At 40.5% G+C, this 19,604-nt stretch overlaps 1 protein-coding gene across 10 annotated transcripts in view; it reads left to right on the top strand.

The window, feature by feature from the left end:
• The first annotated feature begins 1,424 nt into the window (after positions 1-1,424).
• The window catches only part of ENAH (ENAH actin regulator), a 155,821-nt gene continuing 137,641 nt past the window's right edge, over positions 1,425-19,604 (top strand). For 9 of the 10 annotated variants that reach the window (XM_032289414.1, XM_032289413.1, XM_032289409.1 and 6 more), the window contains exon 1: positions 1,425-1,874. In XM_032289414.1, coding sequence (XP_032145305.1) covers positions 1,870-1,874 — 5 coding nt within the window. In that variant the 5' untranslated portion in view covers positions 1,425-1,869. The remainder of the gene's footprint in view (positions 1,875-19,604) is intronic. The other variant, XM_032289405.1, reaches the window with a different exon arrangement.

Genomic DNA, 19,604 nt, shown 5'->3' with positions numbered 1-19,604 from the left:
ACAAGTCAGGCATTGACCACGGATCACTATAACTTGTCTTTTCATTTGGAAGTGTCCGTTTTCCCAACCTTCATAACTATCTTTTGAATGGTACCTGCATCTTAAAATAAAACTTTTGAATGGATTCCTGGAGTCATGGTAGGTCCTCCATTTTGGATGAGCTCCTTCAGTAACAGCATCCCTGTAGCAATAACCCTTTTCCATCCTCTTCAACTTTTATACAGAAAGTACATCCCTGTTTCGGGACTGAAAAGGGGCTGCAATTCGTACGTTAAAAATTTTATTACTGTATTTATTTTCAGATAGAAAAAAACCCCCCAAACCCTCCCATAACGACCAATTCTGGCTTTCTAGAATCCCTCCTCCCTGACTTGACTTGAAATGAGATTTGCCTCGCCAGTATTTTCTATCTACTTATTAAGGGAGGTGATTTCAAGACCATTGGGAATGATGGAAAATTTAGAACTATCATTAGTTCCTCTCCCTCCCCGCCCCCCGCCCGGGGTTCCCTCTTTGCTAATGACGCTGGAAAGCCGCTCCACTGGCGGCGTTTCTCTTCTCCCACTCTTGTGGCAACACACGGTTCCGCACGCGTCTCCCGGCGACTGCGTTTCCCCGAGAGTCGGCTGCGTTCGTTAGGGGATGAAGTCATCCCTATACCTAGTGTGCACAGCTCCTTCCATCGGCGCAGCACGCTGGGATTCCTTGGGAAGACAAGGAGCGAAAGGAACAATGATGACCATATTTTCCATTTATATGCCCCCCTCAACTCCGCAGGAATCGCTGGGCGCAGCCGCGACGGGGGCGGGTGGTGGGGCTAACCGGGATACCCCCCCGATTCCCTCGTCCCCTTCCCGAGACCGCAAGAGGGCGGGCTAAGCACTCGCCCCGCGCTAGGGCAGCCGGCCGCTAGCCGACCGGAGTCCCCCAGTCCGGCCCTGTGCCCAGTCACGCGTCCCGGCTCCCCACGCCGGTGCCTGCGGGTCCGGCGCCCGGGAGGTCTAGGCGCCTCGGTCTCCGCACCGCGGCCGCGGGGAAGGCCCTGGAACTCCCCCAGCCTCTGGGGAGCGGGAGGCGACTGGGAGGGGGCCGACGGTCAAGGACAACCCTGGGCGAGGAACCCCGGCCGACTGCGGGCGGGAGGTGTCGGGGGGATGGCCGGCCCGAATCCCAGGGGGCTGCAGGGGGCGGGGTAGGGAGGTAACAAAGAGCCTCACTCTGCCGCCGCTGCCGCCGCCGCCGCCGCGCTCGCTCCCGCCCAGACCCGCTCTCCGCAGTCCGGCGGGGGCCCAGCCGCCGGCGCGGGGGAGCGCGCCCGGCCCCCCGCCTCCCCTCCCCCCGCGCCGCCCCCTCGCCCCCGGGGGAAGGAGGGGAGGAGGGCGGCGCCTGCGTGTTCCTCCGCCGTGCGCCCCGCCTCCTCCCGGGCTCCTCGCGGCGATCCCGACTCTCCTCCCGCGGCTGCAGCAGCTGCCGGTTGCACACGGCCTCGGCGGCGGCGCGGCGGGCGCGGGCCTGTGGAGCGGCGGCCGGGCGCGCGGCCCCGGCGGGCACCCCTCCGAGGGCGGCCGAGGAAGCTCCGGGAGGAGGAGCAGGACCACGAGGAGGTGGGAGGCGGCGGCCGCCTGGGGACCCGCTCCGTGCCTCGGCCTCTCCGCCCCCTCCCCAGCCTTTCTCTCGCCCCCTTCTCTCACACTCCCGGCCGGCGCCTCGGCTTTGTGCGAGGAGATGTTGTAGCCCTTGGCCGTCGAAGGAGCCGGACACTTGTCTCCCGTCTCCGAGCTGCTCCCCGCCCCTGGAGGAGAGACCCCCTTCGGCTCGGCGCCTCCCGCGTCTCCCGGCTGCTGGGGAAGCCTCTGCGCCGCCGGCACCATGAGGTGAGGGGCGCGCGGGGCGGGGGCCGGGCGGGCCATTGTGCCGCGGGAGCCGCGACCCCCCGCTCTCCTCGGACCCCGCCTTCCCTCTCCCGGCCGGGCGCGTCTCCCCGGGTCTCCTGGCTGTTCCTCCCCCCTCCCCCTTTTGTCCCTTCCAATTTCTCTTTCTTTCTTGGAAACCTCCCCAACCCCTGTGGTTTCGGGGGTCTCGCTTCACCTTTCTCTCGTTTTTCCTCAAATGCTCTTCTTTCACCCAGGATTTCCCTTCCTAAATTTAATTTGCGCCTGGCTCCCTCCCCCCAGCCTTTGCTAGCGAAACCCGGGAGATGGGGAGGGGTTCGAGAATCGAAGCGTGTATGTTGCTGGGAAACAGGTATTTTTCCGTATATATGTAAAAATTTCATGCACTTTTGCCTCTTAACTCTCGTGTTTAATTAAAAAAGGAAGAAAAGTTTGAAAGGTCTGAAGTCTCTGCGGGGAATGAAGTGCCTCTGGTAGGGGTAGGTGAAGGCGCTGTGAAAGGTGAAATTTCACGGTGGTGGGGGAAGGGAAAGAACGGCTTAGGTTCACGTGGTGGGGGCAGTAAAAGGCTGGGATAAGTAAGTCGTTAGGGGTGTGTAAGCGGGGGTGGGGAAGGGCTCTGTTTGGAAAAGCCCTTTCTCCCCTTTCTCCCCTTTCTCTGTAGCAGCCTGTGTTGCATTGCAGCAGCTGCTTTTTCCCTTTGCTCTGTAATCAATAAAACAGGAGCTAAATTATTTTTGCGGCCCCGAAGAAGAGAATTGAATGTACTGTCGTAACATTTTTTTTAAATTGATACGATGGAACATATGGTGTGATATTTTTCTTTTTTGTTTCTCAAATTGTGTAGGAGAATAAACCATGATGTGGTGTGTCATTCATTGGAGATTTTTTTCCAGCCTTTCCTAAGCCTGTTTTGTGTCCATAACCTTCTCTTTTCGGATTGGTGCAAGACTTCGTGAGAAATGGGACTTGGTAGACTGAAGGCTGATCCATTCTGCGTTATCATCCTTAAAGGCCTTCCTTTTGGGTTAAACAATTGTGGACAAAGTACATTACTCCATTTCTCTCTCTTGAAAGAGATAGTCTTACAGTTCATTTGGATTTGAATCTCCTTTGTGTTAAAGATTAATGGCCAACCGTTGCCAAGACCTTTATAATGTAATACAATGAGATTTGAATGATATCTACAAATTCCTTCGCTTTGGCAAGAAAATGTCATGTCATTGGAATTCTTTCTCAATTTCAGTAGTTTCCATTTTAAACTTTGCTTTTCATTTTTTTTCTATCAAGGTCGAACATGTTTCAATTTGCTTTTATATGTATATATTTTGTGATGTATCTGTATTTTCACTTAGGCTTACTGTGAATTTGAATTTTTTTCTCTGATTCCAAGTTACCTTTATGATGGCCTTAAAGAGTGAGTTTAATGTTGTGTCTCTAGGTGACTAACCCCTTTTCCCTTGATTTCTCACAAGTTATTTTGAAATATAAGCGATCAGTTTAAAAAGTAATTATACAAACCAAAAAACACAATCTTTGTAAAATATGGCTTGAAAACTTTTAGTCATATGTTCGAGCATGACTTTTTTTTAAAAATCGAGTTACTGATGTCCTTGAAAACTCAGGAACTGTAATATACATACTGTTATATCTTGTAATGTTTTATGTTGTTGGTTTCTGTTTTAGAGATTTAATGCCGTAGGGATCTTGCAGACCAGAAGTTATCAGTTGTTTCAAACTTTGGGTAAAGTTATCTTAACATTGAGAAATGTAAAACAGTGAAAGTGGGTTGTTTTTTTTTTTGTTTTTTTTTTTTTAAAGAGACTGTCGTGATGCGATCTTGGCTCACTGCAACCTCTGCCTCCCTGGTTCAAGCGATTCTTCTGCCTCAGCTTCCTGAGTAGCTGGGATTACGGGTGTATGCCACCATGACCGGCTAATTTTTTGTATTTTTAGTCGAGATGGGGTTTCAGCGTGTTAGCCGGGATGGTCTTGATTTCTTGACCTTCTGATCTGCCTGCTTAGGCCTCCCAAAGTGCTGGAATTACAGGCATGAGCCACAGGCGCCTGGCCAAAAGTGGGTTATTTTTAAATAAAAACCGTCATAATTGTCTAATTCAAAGATTGTGAACTAAAAAAAAGTTACCGTTTTGGGTATTCAGTAAAGTTTAATCACTGTCATGTATAGATGTTGTCTGTCACAGGTAAATTACGTCTTCACTGAAAAGTTCGTTTTCTAATAAAAAGTAACTTCTCTTTTTTAAGCTTTTTTCTTGGGTCTGTTCCTGATGAAGTGTAGGGAGAGAGGCACCACACTGATGTTTTTCAGCAACATAAATATAGAACTTGGTACACAGGTCTGAAGTTTATTTAAGCAGTCTACAGTAATTCTTTGTAGGCTAATTTTGCATAATTTAAGAGCAGGAAAGAGGATCAGCTTTTCACTTTGGAAGGAACTGTATTATTTGGTGGGTGGTTTGTGCAACTCAGGTAGTACGCAGATTTGCTTAGTTATCTGTAGAAGTGAGATTGGTAAGGGATAAGATCTTGTGCTGGTTGCAAAATCTTTGATATATTTTGGTCTTAAGAAAGGGCTTTTCAGTTTATATTAATATATGCTTAGTCTTCATCATGCTTTCAAGTACTGCGGGACGTAAATGTTAGCCTTTTAAGTTGAGCCCTTTTTGGTTATATTAAGATGTACTTCTGATGTTTCAAAGAATATTTCCAACTAAGTTGGTCAGAATTCTGAATAGAGGATATGGTGAATATATTATGGTAGAAGTATTAGTGATATCTTTCAGATGACTTTAATTTTAGGAATAGCATTCTCACTGTGTATAATGTAATCTTACACACAAGATAACTGAATATAGTTTATATTCCTGAAACAGCCATAGGCATTTTACATGAGTAAAATGTATGTATAGATTTACTTGTTAATATTTTGCTTAAAGGTGAATATTTAAAAAATGAAAAAGCACATTACTTATACAGGACAGTGGAAAGGTTGAGACCAAAAAGCTGGTACTCTTTGTGTCCTGTCTATTTAGTTCTATTCTTACGTTTCATTTATGTAATGTTTCAAAAGTGTAAGATACTTTGTGATTGAAGTGTGTGTTTATATGTATGTGAATGCGTGTATAGGCATGTACAGTGTGCCTTTTAAGTGCATTTTTAAAAATAGTTGGTTTGTTTCTTAAGACTTTTTTTCTTTTTACTGAAAGAGGCGCTTGTCTGATCTAAAATAGTTGCATGTAGCCTAGTGGCTAAGAAGAGCTCAGAAGATTTTGTGTTTACATTCTTGGATCATTTTTGCATAGTCCAGGCTTCCACTAGCTACTCTGACTTTCTCATATAAAAAGGTGTAATAGGGTTATGAAGATTTGTCTAAGCTGTTTACTAGCTGGGGGACCTTGAACTAATCACATTATTTCACTGATGTATTTTTTTAAAAAAAATATGTAAAAATAAAGATAATCCTTAACTGAGTAGTGAGGATCAGATGGTAATAGAAGGTTCTTTATACACTTGTAAGCCTTAAATATATGCTACTCCCCTTGTTTCCAGGCCTAGTTCTATGTTAGACTAGTTGGGTAAAACTTCTGGGCAGTAGGCCCCACCTTGGGACCTTGTTTAGCTCAAGGATGTCAAATAGGCCACATTTTGCTCATTTTATAGGTGAGGAAGCTGTTTCCTTCCTATGTGTATGTTTAGGCTCTTTGAAGTATCTTCATTTGTGGTAGTGATAAATTTTGTATACATTTTGGAATGTAGTACAATCAGGGTCAGAAGATCCAGGTTTTATATGCTGACCTGTTAATTGAGCAAACTAGTTAAAAAAAAAAAATGGAGATAATCTTATATTACACAGGATTGTTTTGTGAAGTGTCAAGTGAGATATCCATGAAAGGATACAAATAGTAGTCTCTTTGTTCCCATGGGTCTTCATTTATACTGGTAGCTGTTGGATGTGTCACTTTCCCACAGAGGTTTATTTTAGGAGGAAGAACCAAATATTCATTTTTTGAATGTCAGTATTGTATTGTAAAAATTTACTAAGTGAATATGTCTTGAATAAGAGTGTGGATTGATAGAGAAAATTTGCTAAAGTTTATTCAGTATTTAAGGTTTTGGATACCTTGTTGGCCTAGTTGGATTAAGCAAAATAACTGCAGAGGCACTATTTGGCTGGTGTAGAAGAACGTACATACTGAATAGGTTTTGGTGATTTATCTTACACAAGGCTTAAAACGGGTGATTTGTAAACTTGTAAAACATCTAGTCTTTATCATGAGTGTAAGAAAGATTTGGAAAAATGTGATTTCAGTTTTTATGTGGTTGTAGGACAGTAAAAGGATACTTAAACCCTTCCTGTGCCAACTTGAAGTTGTCTTTTCCTCTTTTTTACTCTCCCTTCTTTGAAATTGATGGATGGAATTGAGTGGAAGTAAAAGTTAGAGAATTTGAGTTGAGGCTATACTTTAGTGGATGCTTTTTCAGATAATGGTTTATGAATTTCTCCTAACTGGAAACAAGAAGGGGATTCCTTGTCAGACCTGGGTTATAGTCCTTGACATGCTCTCCCAGCCCCCCACCGCCACAATCCCTGTGTGCTCCAGTGCACTTTACATATTTTTTTGCTATTGCATATATTCTGTTGTTTTATAATTATGTGGTTCTTTTTGTCCCTCTTCATTGTAAGTTCCTTGCATTTTTATATTCATGGTACTAGCAAAATACTTGGCAAATAGTGGGTGGTCTATATAAATGTTTGACTTTGACTGCCCTGTTCTTTTGTAGAATCTATTCACTAACAATAGCAATTCCATTTTTGGGGTACCTGTAGTGTTCTAGAAGCTGTATTGGGTATTGTAGGGTGTAGTGTGGTATTTGGTGGATACTAAATGTTAATAACATAATTTAGGTAGGCAAGCAAAAACTCACATCCTGATTATAGGAATAGGTGTAGAATTTGGTTTTCTTTCTTTTTTAAATTTTAATTTAATTTTTATTTTGTAGAGATGAGGTCTTGCTCTGTTGGCCGTGCTGGTTTTGAACTCCTAGCGTGAAGTGATCCTTCCTTCTTGGCCTCCCAAAGTGTTGGTATTACAGATGTGAGCCACCTCACCCCCCAGAATGTGTTTCTTATTCTAACACAAAGCTTGGAAGTGGCTACAAGAGTCAGATTTAGGATTGTCTAAATCCTAAGCCCTTTGGAGGATACCGTGTTTCCTTGACTTTATGATTAAGTTCTGAGTTAATAAAAGGGCTTTTTTTTGAGACAGATTCTTGCTCTGTCGCCAGGCTGGAGTGCAGTGGCGCGATCTCGGCTCACTGCAGCCTCCGCCTCCCAACTTCAAGCAATTCTCCTGCCTTAGCCTCCCAAGTAGCTGGGATTACAGGCGTGAGTCACTGTGTCTGGCCCAATCTGTTTTAAGTCTCTTTGATCAAAGAACTCATAAATATTTTTGAGTAACAAGCATATGCATATCTTTTGGTTTAATTTATTTCTTCTCCATTTAGTGCTTGCTTTGTTTTGATTATCATCAGTGCTTCAAATACCAATCATTGAGTATTTGATACTCTTGAAGTGTTAGTGTGGGCTGCCGTAACAGCATACCATAGACTGGGTGGCTTAAACAACAGAAATTTATTTATTTAATGGTTCTGAGGCTAGAAGTCAGAGATTAGGTTGCCAGTATGGATGGTTTTTGGTGAAGGTTCTCTTCCTGGCTTGCAGAAGATATCCTTCTTTCTGTGTCCTCACATGGTAGGGTGGGTATGGGAGTGCTGGGGTGAGGAAGATGGGGGGAATTTCTTTCTTCTCATCATTTCATAAGACCACTAATCCTGTTGAATTAAGGCCCTACCCTTATAACTTATTTAACCTTAGTTACCTTCTAAAAGCCCTTTTTCCAAATATATTCACATTGAGAGAGCATTAACATAAACATTTTAGGGGAACACAATTTATAGTAGAAGATACCTACTTTTTTTTTTTTTTTGTCAGTGCATACAACTTTGGGAGAAAATAATTTGTATAATGCTTAGGTGAATTTTAGAAAAGTTTTAAGTATGTAGAAATGATTTACTAAAGAAGATGAATTAGGGAGGTTGATTGATTTATACAAGATACCTTAAATTTTCTAGAAGTATCTTCACATTGGGAACTGTCTATTTTACAGTGACTTAAATAATTTTTATTAACAGGCAACGTTTCCAAAGACCACTTTGGATATGAGGCAGCGTATGCATATCTAAGTGTAGAGATTGAATGGTATAGGGTAAAGAGGATAGGCTTCGAAGTCAACTCTGGGTTTGAATCTAGTTTGACATTTACTAAATAATTTATTTTTGAGTGGGTTACAAACATTTTTTGGGATTGAATTTCTTATGTAAAATAGAGATGCTTTGTGAATTATAGGGTTGTTGGGAAAATTAAATAAAATTCTGGCATAACAGTTGGCACACAAAATGAGCTTGATAAGAGTAAACCCCTACTTCTATGAAAGTCTGACATCTCTGAAGTTTATGTTAAGAATGTGAAAAACCATGTAAAATGGTGCAGCTGCTTTAGAAAACAGTTTGGCAGTCCCTCAAAAAGTTAAACATGGAGTTATCATATGACCCAGCAATTCCATTCCTAAAAATGAAAACATTTGTCCACAGAAAAACTTGTATACAAGTGTTCATAGTATCATTATTCATAATAGCCCAAAGGCGGAAATAACCCAGATGTGTCTCAGTTCATGAATAGATCATCAAAATGTGGTATGTCCATACGACGGAATAATATTTGGCCATCAAAAGGAATGGAGCACTTATACATGCCACACCATGGATGGAAGCATTATGCTAAGTGAAAGAAACCAGACACAAAAGGCAACATATGCTGTGATTCCATTTATATGAAATGCCCAGAACAGGCAGATCTATACAGACAGAAAGTAGATTAGTGGTTGGTAACTAGGGAAGAATGGGCTGTGACTGCTTTTTGAATATGTAAGGGCTTTCTGGGGTGAGGAAAATGTTCTTGAATTAGACAGTGGTGATGGTTGCACAACCTTGGGAATATACTAAAAACCACTGAATTTTACACTTTAAAATTGTAAATTTTATGGTATGCAAATTTTATCACAGCATTCCATACTTGGATTATTGCTTTCACTTATTCATTAGGGTAAATATTAATAATACCAAAAGAAGATCTCATTTGCTTTTACATGGATTGTTTCTGACATTTTTATTACTTTGGATTAATATTTTAAATTGACATCTTCATGCTATTTAAAGAAGAAAGGTTAAAGACACAACCACTGGACATTTCTCTGTGGGGAAACAAGCAGGTGGGAGAGCTTAGGTAGCATAGTGGTGCCTCTGAAAGGCCTGAACAAATTTTGGAGCTGTATCTTCGTGCTAAGGAGACAGGCATCTCTTTAGTAGCCATTTTGTAAGTACTGATGACTAAGGTCACCGGTAAAATTTGATGAAGCAAATCCATCAGAATTTTTAGAAAACTTAAATCTGAGTGGTGATTTTCTGGGGTTTACAGTAGTCGCAAATACCAAAAGAGTTTGTCTTTGGGGAATGAGATAGTCATGACATTTTTAAATAAACTGAGCCCTTTTCCAGTGGTAAAGGCCTTATAGAACATCTGGTCTTGGTAATAATCCATCTGATGATGTGAAATCAAAATGACTACCTTTAACTGTCCTTTTTGATATCTGTGTTATATTTGCAACTTGGCAGGGGGGAACTTTATAAAGAACCAAGAACATAAATAAGATAAAATGAATAGCTCTTTAGGTCAAATCTCAAGGGAGTCCAAATTGCTCCTTTTACAGTTCAGTGAGGGGATCTTTCTATGCAGGTTTAATAATTATTGAATATTAGTTATTTGAATATCTGCTTTGTTCTGCAGTCTTTCTCCTCCTCCCCCAAATTCTCCTGTTAGACTGGTATTGCAGGCAAAATTGTGACTGTTCAGTTTTTAACCATTTAAGATTATGTATCTTAAGTTTTCATTTAAAACTTTTACTTAACAGTCTACTTGTTGCCTTTGCAGTATTTTTAGAAAAATAAATCAATTACTGTTGTCCAAATGTCTGGTATTTTTTTAAATTACTTTTTTTCTTCCATTGTAAAATAGTACAGATTTTGCACAGATTTTTATTTTTTATTATTTATTTATTTATTTATTTAGAGACATAGTCTCTCCCTGTCACCTAGGCTGGAGTGCAGTGGTGCAATCTTGGCTCCCCACAACCTTCGATTTTTGGGTTCAGGCAATTCTGCTTCAGCCTCCTGAGTAGCTGGGATTACAGGCGTGTGCCACGATTCCTAGCTAACTTTTTTTTGTATCTTTAGTAGGGACGGGGTTTCACCATGTTGACCAGGCTGGTTTTGAACTCCCGACCTTGTGATTTGCCCGCCTTAGCCTCCCAAAGTGCTGGGATTACAGGTGTGAGCCACTGTGCCTAGCTGATTTTGCACAGATTTTAGAAGGTATGGGAAGTATAAAATATTTATGAAATAAAATGTTAAATCCAAGCCACATAGAATTTTAATATTTTGGTCTGTAGCTTTCTAAATTTTTTGTAATGCATTTGTAGCCATCAATGTGTGTATGTGTATGTTTATATATAAAAGATTATGCTATTTAAAATGGAATTTTACTGTATTTGTGTTGTGTATTTTGTAGCTGGTCCTTTTCCATATATACAATAAATATACTTTTTAAATTTTATTATTTTTATTTTTTAAATAGGGTCTTGAACTGTCACCCAGGCTGGAGTGCAGTGGTGCAATCATAGCTTACTGCAACCTTGAACTCCTGGGTTCAAGTGATCCTCTCACCTCAGCCTCCTGAGTAGCTGATACTACAGATGTGTGCCCCCATGCCTGGCTAATTTTTAGATTGTTTTGTAGAGAAAAGGTCTTGCCATGTTGCTCAGGCTGGTCTTGAACTCCTGGCCTCAAGTCATCCTCCCACTTCAGCCTCCCAAAGCACTAGGACTACAGAAATGAGCTGCTGTGCCCTGTCAGTAATTCTTGTTACAAACTATGTAGCTACATGATTTTAAATGACTGCATAATATTCCGTTACTTTGGATAGATGAGTTTATCTACTTAAATCTTATGGATGGAGTTTTAGATTTGTTCCATTATTTTTGTTATTATAAAAAACACTGCTATGAACATCTTTGGTTATGTGTCTTTGTGAACATATCTGATTCTGTTTTAGAATACATTCCTAGAAGTAAAATGGAGAAGTAGTGCTGTTTTATTTATTTATTTAGTTTTTTATTTCTCTACTTTTCTGTATCCAGTCTGTCATTGTCCTGTCAAGTCACCTTCATTTGCTCTGTCCCTCTCACTGACTCAAGTCCAGGCCACTGTTATCTCTTACCTGAACTATTAGTGTTCCTCCTTTCCATTCTTGTCCCCTATTCTTCATGCATCACTCAGAATACTCTTGTTATTTCCCCCCAAAGCCTTCAGTGACACCTTAGAATAAAACCCAAATTAATAATAAACCCAAATTTTTAAGGTCTTGCATGACCTGGTTCTGTATTCCAAGTTCCAGCACAGGCCTCTGTGAGTATGCAGCAAGTAATTGAGTGAATAATAAATCAAATAAAATGACTAAAGGGAATTGTATCAGTTTTTGATACACATTACAAAATAAGCAAGAGTAGTGTGGGTTCTAGTTACCCCACATTCTGGCCTGCTCAGGCCATTATTGGTCTCTTAATCTTTGCCAATCTGATAGGCAAAAGGTGTTATCTCATTGTTTTAATTTGTATTTCTTTGATTACTTGTAGGTGTTTATTGACATCTTTATTTTTGTGTGGATGTCTGTTCATGTGCTTTTCCTATTTTCCCAATGAGATATAGTTTTTCTTCTAATGATTTATAATAATGAGGATATTAATCCTTCATAGTGCATTACATATATTGGATCCAGTATCCACTGCTTGTTTAACAAACCATCTCAAAGCCTAGTAAAACACGTATGGATTGGCTGGGCCACTCTTCTTACCTGGACTCATTCGTGTGTTTTCATTCACTTAGGTTCATCTGTTGTGTCTATCCCATCCCCCTGCCTTATCTCTAACTTAACAGTGGCAGCCTTCTCATGAGAGCATGCCCTAGTGTGAAAGCTCTTATCAAACCTCAGCTTGCATCCTGTTTGCTTATGTTTCTTTGGCTAAAACAAGTCATATGGTCAAGCCCAGAGTCAGTGTGGGAGGCGATTACACAAGGACAGATCAAGAGGTGCGATTCATTGGGGTCATAATGTGAAATTTACTATATGTATCTTTTTTTTTTTTTGAGATGGAGTCTCTGTTACCAGACCGGAGTGTGTGCAGTGGTGTGATCTCAGCTCACTGCAACTTCTGTTTCCTGAGTTCAAGCAGTCCTCCCACCTCAACCTCCTGAGTAGCTAGGATTATAGGCGTGCACCACCATGCCTGGCTAATTTTTTTATATTTTTATTTTTAATTTATTTTTATTTTTGAGATGTCGTCTTGCTCTGTTGCCCAGGCTGGAGTGCAATGGCTCAGTCTTGTCTCACTGCAACCTCTGCCTCCCGGGTTCAAGTGATTCTCCTGCCTGAGACTACGCCTAGCTAATTGTTTTTTTTTTTTTTTAGATGGAGTCTTACTCTGTTGCCCAGGCTGGAGTGCAGTGGCACGATCTTGGCTTACTGCAACCTCTGTCTCCCAGGTTCAAGTGAGTCTTCTGCCTCAGCCTTCCAAGTAGCTAGGATTACAGGCACACCGCCATGCCTGGCTAATTTTTGTATTTTTGTATTTTTAGTAGAGGTGAGGTTTCGCCATGTTGACCAGGCTGGTCTTGTACTTCTGACTCAAGTGATCTGCCCTCCTTGGCCTCCCAAAGTGCTGGGATTATAGGTGTGAGCCATGGTGCCCAGCTCTTTTTGTGTTTTTAGTAGAGACGGATTTCACCATGTTGACCAGGTTGGTCTTGAACTCCTGCCTGCCCCTCCTCACATTACAAATGTGAGCCACCACACTTGGCCTTATATCTTCTATAATATCAAGTATTCCATTTGTTTTTTTCTCCTATGTTAAGATTTAAAATTTTATCTTTAGTGAAGTGTGCAGCCACACATTGGTTTTTTTTTTTTTTTTTAAATAAATTTTTTTTTTTTTTTGAAGAGATGGTGTCTTGCTGTGTTGCTCAGACTAGTCTTCAGCTCTTGGCCTCGAGTGATCTGCTTGCCTTGACCTCCCAAAGCTCGGGGATTACAGACGTGAACCACAGTGTTTGGCCTAGGTTTGACATGGTACCTTTAAAAAAAATTCTTACGTGTTCAGAAGTAAAATGTGTAATTTTTTACATCATATAAAAGCATATATACTTTTAGCTTATTTTTATCATAAGTACATTTCTCATTTTTCTTTGTCTTAATTTTATTTAAAATGTATGTACTTTTATTTAAAGCATAAAGCTTGTGTTTTTAAAAATGTTTTTCCTTTGCTAATTAACTAATTTCAGTGTTGGCATTTATATTCTTTAGTTTTCTTAGAGTTTAAAACAGTGTAATAGCTAACTGTTATAGACTACTTTCTGTTTGAAACCTTTACATAGTAACTCATTTACACTGATAGAACTGTTATCTCCATTTTATAGATGTGGAAATTGAGCCACAGAGAGATAGGTGACTTGCCCAGGGTCACCCAGCTAGTAGACAGTGGAACTGGGATTCCATCTCAGGCAGTCTGGTTCCAGAGCTCATGGGTTTTAACCAGTAAGCTCTTATACATAACTATTTTTGTGGTAAACTTTTGAACTGAGGCCTATATTTGAATTTTCCAGTTGTTGATGTGTAAGCGAGTAATTTATTTTTCCTTGTGATTTCATTGTTTAAGGGGTCTTTATTTTCTGAAAATAGTTGGCATAAGAACAAGGTCTTGTAGGATGAAATGACCTAGAACATTTCAGAGATAATAGTACATAGTTGGGATGGGGAGAAAAGGCTTTATTTGGGTTTAATCTTGAAAAATGAAACAAAATTATGAAAACATGGATGTTATGGTTGCAACTATGTGTTAAATTCTTAGGATGAAAGAAGAATGCATCAAGTGTTGGTTGCTTAAATTTTTTTTTACATACTTCTTCTGAGAAATTTTTTTTTTTTTTTTTGAGAAGGAGTCTCGCTTTTTCTCCAGGCTGGAGTGCAGTGGCGTGATCTTGGCTCACTGCAACCTCCACTTCCCGGGTTCAAGCTACTCCCCTGCCTCAGCCTCCCAAGTAGCTGGGGTTACAGGTGCATGCCACCACACCTGGCTAGTTTTTTGTATTTTAGTAGAGACAGGGTTTCACCCTGTTGTCCAGGATGGTCTTGGTCTTGATATCCTGACTTTGTGATCCACCTGCCTCAGCCTCCCAAAGTGCTGGGATTACAGGCATGAGCCACTGCACCCAGCCAAAAAAATTTTTTTTACATAATTTTCCTGAGAAAAGTTATGGATTTTTGCAGTATGATCATAGAGATAGTCCTTTTTGCCATAATATTCAAGGGCTTCATTAGTTTTCCTAAGGGCTTTACTTTGATTTTCAGATTTTCTTTTTTTCTTTTTTTGAGACAGAGTTTCGCTCTTGTTACCCAGGCTGGAGTGCAATGGCGTGATCTCGGCTCACCGCAACCTCCGCCTCCTGGGTTCAGGCAGTTCTCCTGCCTCAGCCTCCTGAGTTGCTGGGATTACAGGCACGCGCCACCATGCCCAGCTAATTTTTTGTAGTTTTAGTAGAGACGGGGTTTCACCATGTTGACCAGGATGGTCTCGATGTCTTGACCTCGTGATCCACCCGCCTTGGCCTCCCAAAGTGCTGGGATTACAGGCGTGAGCCACTGCGCCTGGCCAGATTTTCTTTTGACCTCCTAGTATCTCTTCTTTGTTAGTTCTCCAGTTATTAACTTATTATAATCTGTTAAAATGCTTTCAGCTGCAAATGACTGTTTGACTTAAAGTGCTTAAATATTGAGAAAATTTTATCTCATGTAATTGGAGGTCCAGAGATAGGGTAGGCTCCAGCCTACATAAAACTATATTTTCTATACTGCAGTCAGTGGGTCACTGATGTCTCTGAGAATGCAGGTACGTTTTGCCATCTTTGGTGTTCACTTCATGTTTATGTTGGTAACAAGTAGACCATAGCACTTTGAGGCTTCACATTCAGACCCAGTAATTCTTGAAGGAAGTAGGACCATCTCGCGCGCGTGCTCGTGTGTGTGTGTGTGTGTGTTTAAATCCTGTCTTAGCCCATTTTATGCTGCTATTACAGAAACCACAGACAGACTGGGTAATTTATAAAGAAAAGAGATTTATGTGATTCACAGTTCTGGAGGCTGAGAAGTCTAAGATCAAGGAACTGGATCTGGTGAGGACCTTCTTGCTATCTTATAACCTGGTAGAAGGAATCACACAGCCAGAAGGTGTATACTCAAAACAGAAAAAAGGGGGCTGAATTCCTGTGGTAACTAACCCGCTCCCATCATAATGGTATTATTAATCCATTCATGGGGATGGAATGCCCATGGCCTAATCAATTCTTAGTACTGTTACAGTTTAATTTCAACATGAGTTTCAAGATTCAAACTATAGCAACTCTCCTAAGTTATCATTTACATACAGCTAAATGCATAAATCGTGTGCACATGTAGCTTGGTAAATTTTTACTATGTGTACATACCTGTGTAGCCACCAACCAGGTCTGGATACAGAACACACTTAGGTGATTAATTTCCCTCATGCGCCTTCCCAGTCAGTATCTTTCCAAATACTTATTTTTTTCAGTTGCTTTGGAAAGAGTTTTCATCATTTTCAATAACTTTATAAAGGCCTGCATTTCTTGGAAGATTTGCACTTTCACTTTGTAGATCATATGCATTGTGTTGCTTTGTAACTGAAACACCTGCCAGTCATTGAGAGACTGACATGGCAAAGGTGAAATGGCCTGACATAGAGGCTAATGCTACCTTGGGAGGGATGTTTAATGGGGACTGACTGATATTATAAATGTTTAGTTCATTAGTGGATATTTTTGGGTTAAGATTACTTTTGCTTCCCTGGCAACTTCTGTGAATCTGTTAGTGAACTTTCATTTTAAGATCCTTGTACCTATTTTGTCTTGTATTACATTTTTACATATATGTCGTTCTAGATTCTCTAATTTATTGCATTGGTCTGTTAACTCCTATCCAAACTGTTATCTGTGAGCAGTTAGATATTTATGAAATTTGGATTTGATCAACTCAAGTTTGAGTGTGAACTACTTCAGTGCCTTCCCATTGCTCGTGGCATTAAGACCAAGCTCCTCCTCATCATGGCCCAACTCCTGCATGATTTTCCTTTCTCAATGATTCCTAAGTCAGTAAAATGACCCAATAAGTAAAATCCTTAACAATAACTTACAAAAAGGTAAAAATGTGCATAGTTATGACCCATTGCCTTACGCTTACAGTTTAATGGGGGAGGAGGCATTACTTTTAAGGGCTGGCAAGGCACAGTGACTCATGCCTGTAATCCCAGCAGTTTGGGAGGCCGAAGTGGGTGGATCAGTTGAGCCCAGGAGTTCAAGACCAGCTTAGGCAACATGGTGAAACTCTATCTCTACAAAAAATACAAAAATTAGTATTAGCTGGGTGTGGTAGCACATGTCTGTAGTCCCCGCTACTTGGGAGGTTGAGGTAGGAGGATCACTTGAGCCCAGAAGGTTGAAGCTGCTTCGAGCCATGATCATCCCACACGAGACCGTGTCTCAAAAAAAAAAAAAAACAAAAAAAAAACCCCTTTTTTTTTTTTTTTTTTTTTTTTTGGTGCTGTGAAGATCAGATATGGTACCATGAGGGTAGGGACCATTTCATGTATTTTTGGTTGGTTCTTTCTAAATAGAGTCTTTTTCAAATATTTTAAATTTTTGCCTTTTAATTACAGTGGTTGCCAGGGTTATTTTGTATTGTTTTAGTAAAGTGTCATTTTGTTCTACTTTAAGGGATCTACATCTGAATGGCATCTTTTTATTTTATATTCCTCTTCATATGGGAGTTTTTCAAGGTGGGGGGAGTAATCAAGTTTAATAGAATCAGCATTGACTTCATAGCCATTCTGCTGTTTACTGCCTGTGAGACCTTGACTTTCCCAAATCTTAATTTCTTTTTCTGCAAAATGGGATTAATAATTCATTGTCTTGTTTTGAGATTTGCCATAATGTGGTTAGAGGATTTATGGATTGAGTATATTTATTATTTTCTTTGTGTTGTACCATAAGATTAAAACAAAAAATAAAGTTCAAGCTCCTGAATGTTGTATTGCGTTTTTTATTTGTTTCTTTCTTTTTCTTGTTTTGAGACAAGGTTTCGCTCTGTTACACAGGCTGGAATGCAGTGGTGCGATCATAGCTCACTGCAACCTGGAACTCCTGGGCTGAAGCCATTCTTGCACCTCAGCTTCCTGAGTAGCTGGGACTATAGGCACCTGCCAGCACACCCTGCATGCCTTTTTTCTCTAACTTTTCATATAAAAATTTCTGTTTTTTAGGCACTCTGAAAGCAAATAGCCGGTTAAATAGAGTACTTGTATTTTAAAATGATGTGTATAATTTAAGATGCGTATTTAAATTAAAAATCAGCCCCGCCGACATAGAATGGTTATTTGTATTACTTAGAACAAGTTCTCCCCCTAGATCTGTCACCCTACCTTCCCTTCATAATGTGTGGTCCCCATGTGGTCAGCCATCCTATCTAAACTTTTCTCTTGAAGAAATCCCAGCACTTTGGGAGGCTGAGGCGGGTGGATCATTCAAGGTCAGGCGTTCTAGACCAGCCTGGCTAACATGGTGAAATCCTGTCTCTATTAAAAATACAAAAATTAGCTGGGTGTGATGGTGCCTGCCTATAATCCCAGCTACTCAGGAGGCTGAGGCATGAGAATAGTTAGAACCTGCGAGACAGAGGTTGCAGTGAGCAGAGATTGCACCACTGCACTCCAGCCTGGGCAAAAGAGTGAGACCCTGTCTCAAAACAACAATAAAAATAAAAAATAACTTCCTACTGAAAAAAACCTTCCCCTGCACCCTGGGGCACACAGAAGACATGTCTTAACTTGGCATTCAGGGCCCTCGGAAAAGCAGCTCAGCAGTGCCTTTCAATACTCCCCATGTGAATTCACTTCAGAATGGTCGTTTATAGTTTTCCAAAGGTACCAATGAAGTTTTGGTTTCATTACTTTTATTCTCTCTGCCTTCTGGAAAGGTCCCTTCTCTGTGCTCACCTCAGTCCCATTCTTGCTTTAGTTTCCTCTCTGGTTTGTCTTCAGTGACCGTTCCAGGATGAGTCTCTTTTCATAGTGTCTGTTGACTAGCTCTTTTGGTATATCTTACATACGTTTTTCCCTTAAAAAAAAAAAAAGAAGTATAAGCTCATGACACATTTCTCTAAGCACTTTGTATCATGCTGGGTACAATGAGACACTTTTAATAACTTTTTTGAATAAATAAAAAAAACTAGACTCTTGACTATTGATTGTTTTAGGCCTTCTCATTTTATTCTTTATTTCTTGTAGAGATGAGAAGCTTGCCGTGTTGTCCAAGTTGGTTTCAAATTCCTGGCTTCTAGTGATCCTCCCACCTCAGTCTTCCAAAGTTCTGGGATTATAACCATGAGCCAGTGCACCCTCATTTTATTCTTTAGCTAAGTCATCTGATTTTTAATAAAGGTATTGGGACAGTACTTTAAACAATTTTATATTGTAAGTAGTATGTTTTGGTAAGTAACAAAGTAAAGATGTCATGCTATATAACATTTTGACAAAAATTTCCAAAATGCACTTGAAAATGCAAAGCCAAGACATCAAATATATTTGGTTTTATTTTTCCTGGCTGGAAATGTTATACAAAGTAAGAATCTTGTTACCCAATTAGCAATTGTTTCTCTTTAACATATTGACTGTTTTTTTCTGAGTCTGTAAAAAGTACTAAAATTAAAAACTAATACAATAAGGGCTTTACAAAAACTTAAGTACATAAATTTATGCAGATCTCGGGTATACTTCTGAGGTAGACAATTTATTTTTTGTGACCTTCACATCTACTCTTCCCCTGTTTTCATAAATGCTCTCATCATTACCAGCCAGAGTTCTCCAGAAAAACAGAACCAGTATTTGTTTATTTAAAGGAATTGTCTTACATGATTATGGGAGCTGGTAAGTCTGAAATTTGTAAGGCCAATTGGCAGGCTGGAAACTCGGGCAAGAATTGGTGTTGCATCTTGAGTCTGAAACTTGCAAGGGCAGGTCAGTAAGCTGGAAGCTCAAACAGGAGGATTTCTGTGTTACAGTTTTTTGAGGCAGGTTTGCTTTCTTGGTTTGGGTTTGCTGGCAATCTTTGGCATTCCTTGGCTAGTAGGTACATCACTTCAGTCTCATGCTTCTGCAGTCACATGGCTGTCTTTTCCATGTCTGTCTTCAGTTGGTGTTTTCCTTCTCTTATAAAGATACCAACCATATTGTATTAAGGGGCCCACTCTGCTCTAGTATATGATCTCATCTTAACTAATTATATCTGCAAAGACCCTGCTTGTAAATGAGGTCACATTCTGATGTACTGAGGGTTAGGACTTCGACATCAACCTCTTGCCTGAGTTTCCTCTTTAAGTATGTACCACAAGTTTGATCTCAT

The sequence above is a fragment of the Sapajus apella genome, unplaced genomic scaffold, assembly GCF_009761245.1.
Source record: "Sapajus apella isolate SASKATOON/1434 unplaced genomic scaffold, GSC_monkey_1.0 scaffold22, whole genome shotgun sequence".
In the NCBI taxonomy this organism is placed as follows: domain Eukaryota; kingdom Metazoa; phylum Chordata; class Mammalia; order Primates; family Cebidae; genus Sapajus; species Sapajus apella.
This window is presented reverse-complemented; position numbering and strand designations above follow the sequence as displayed.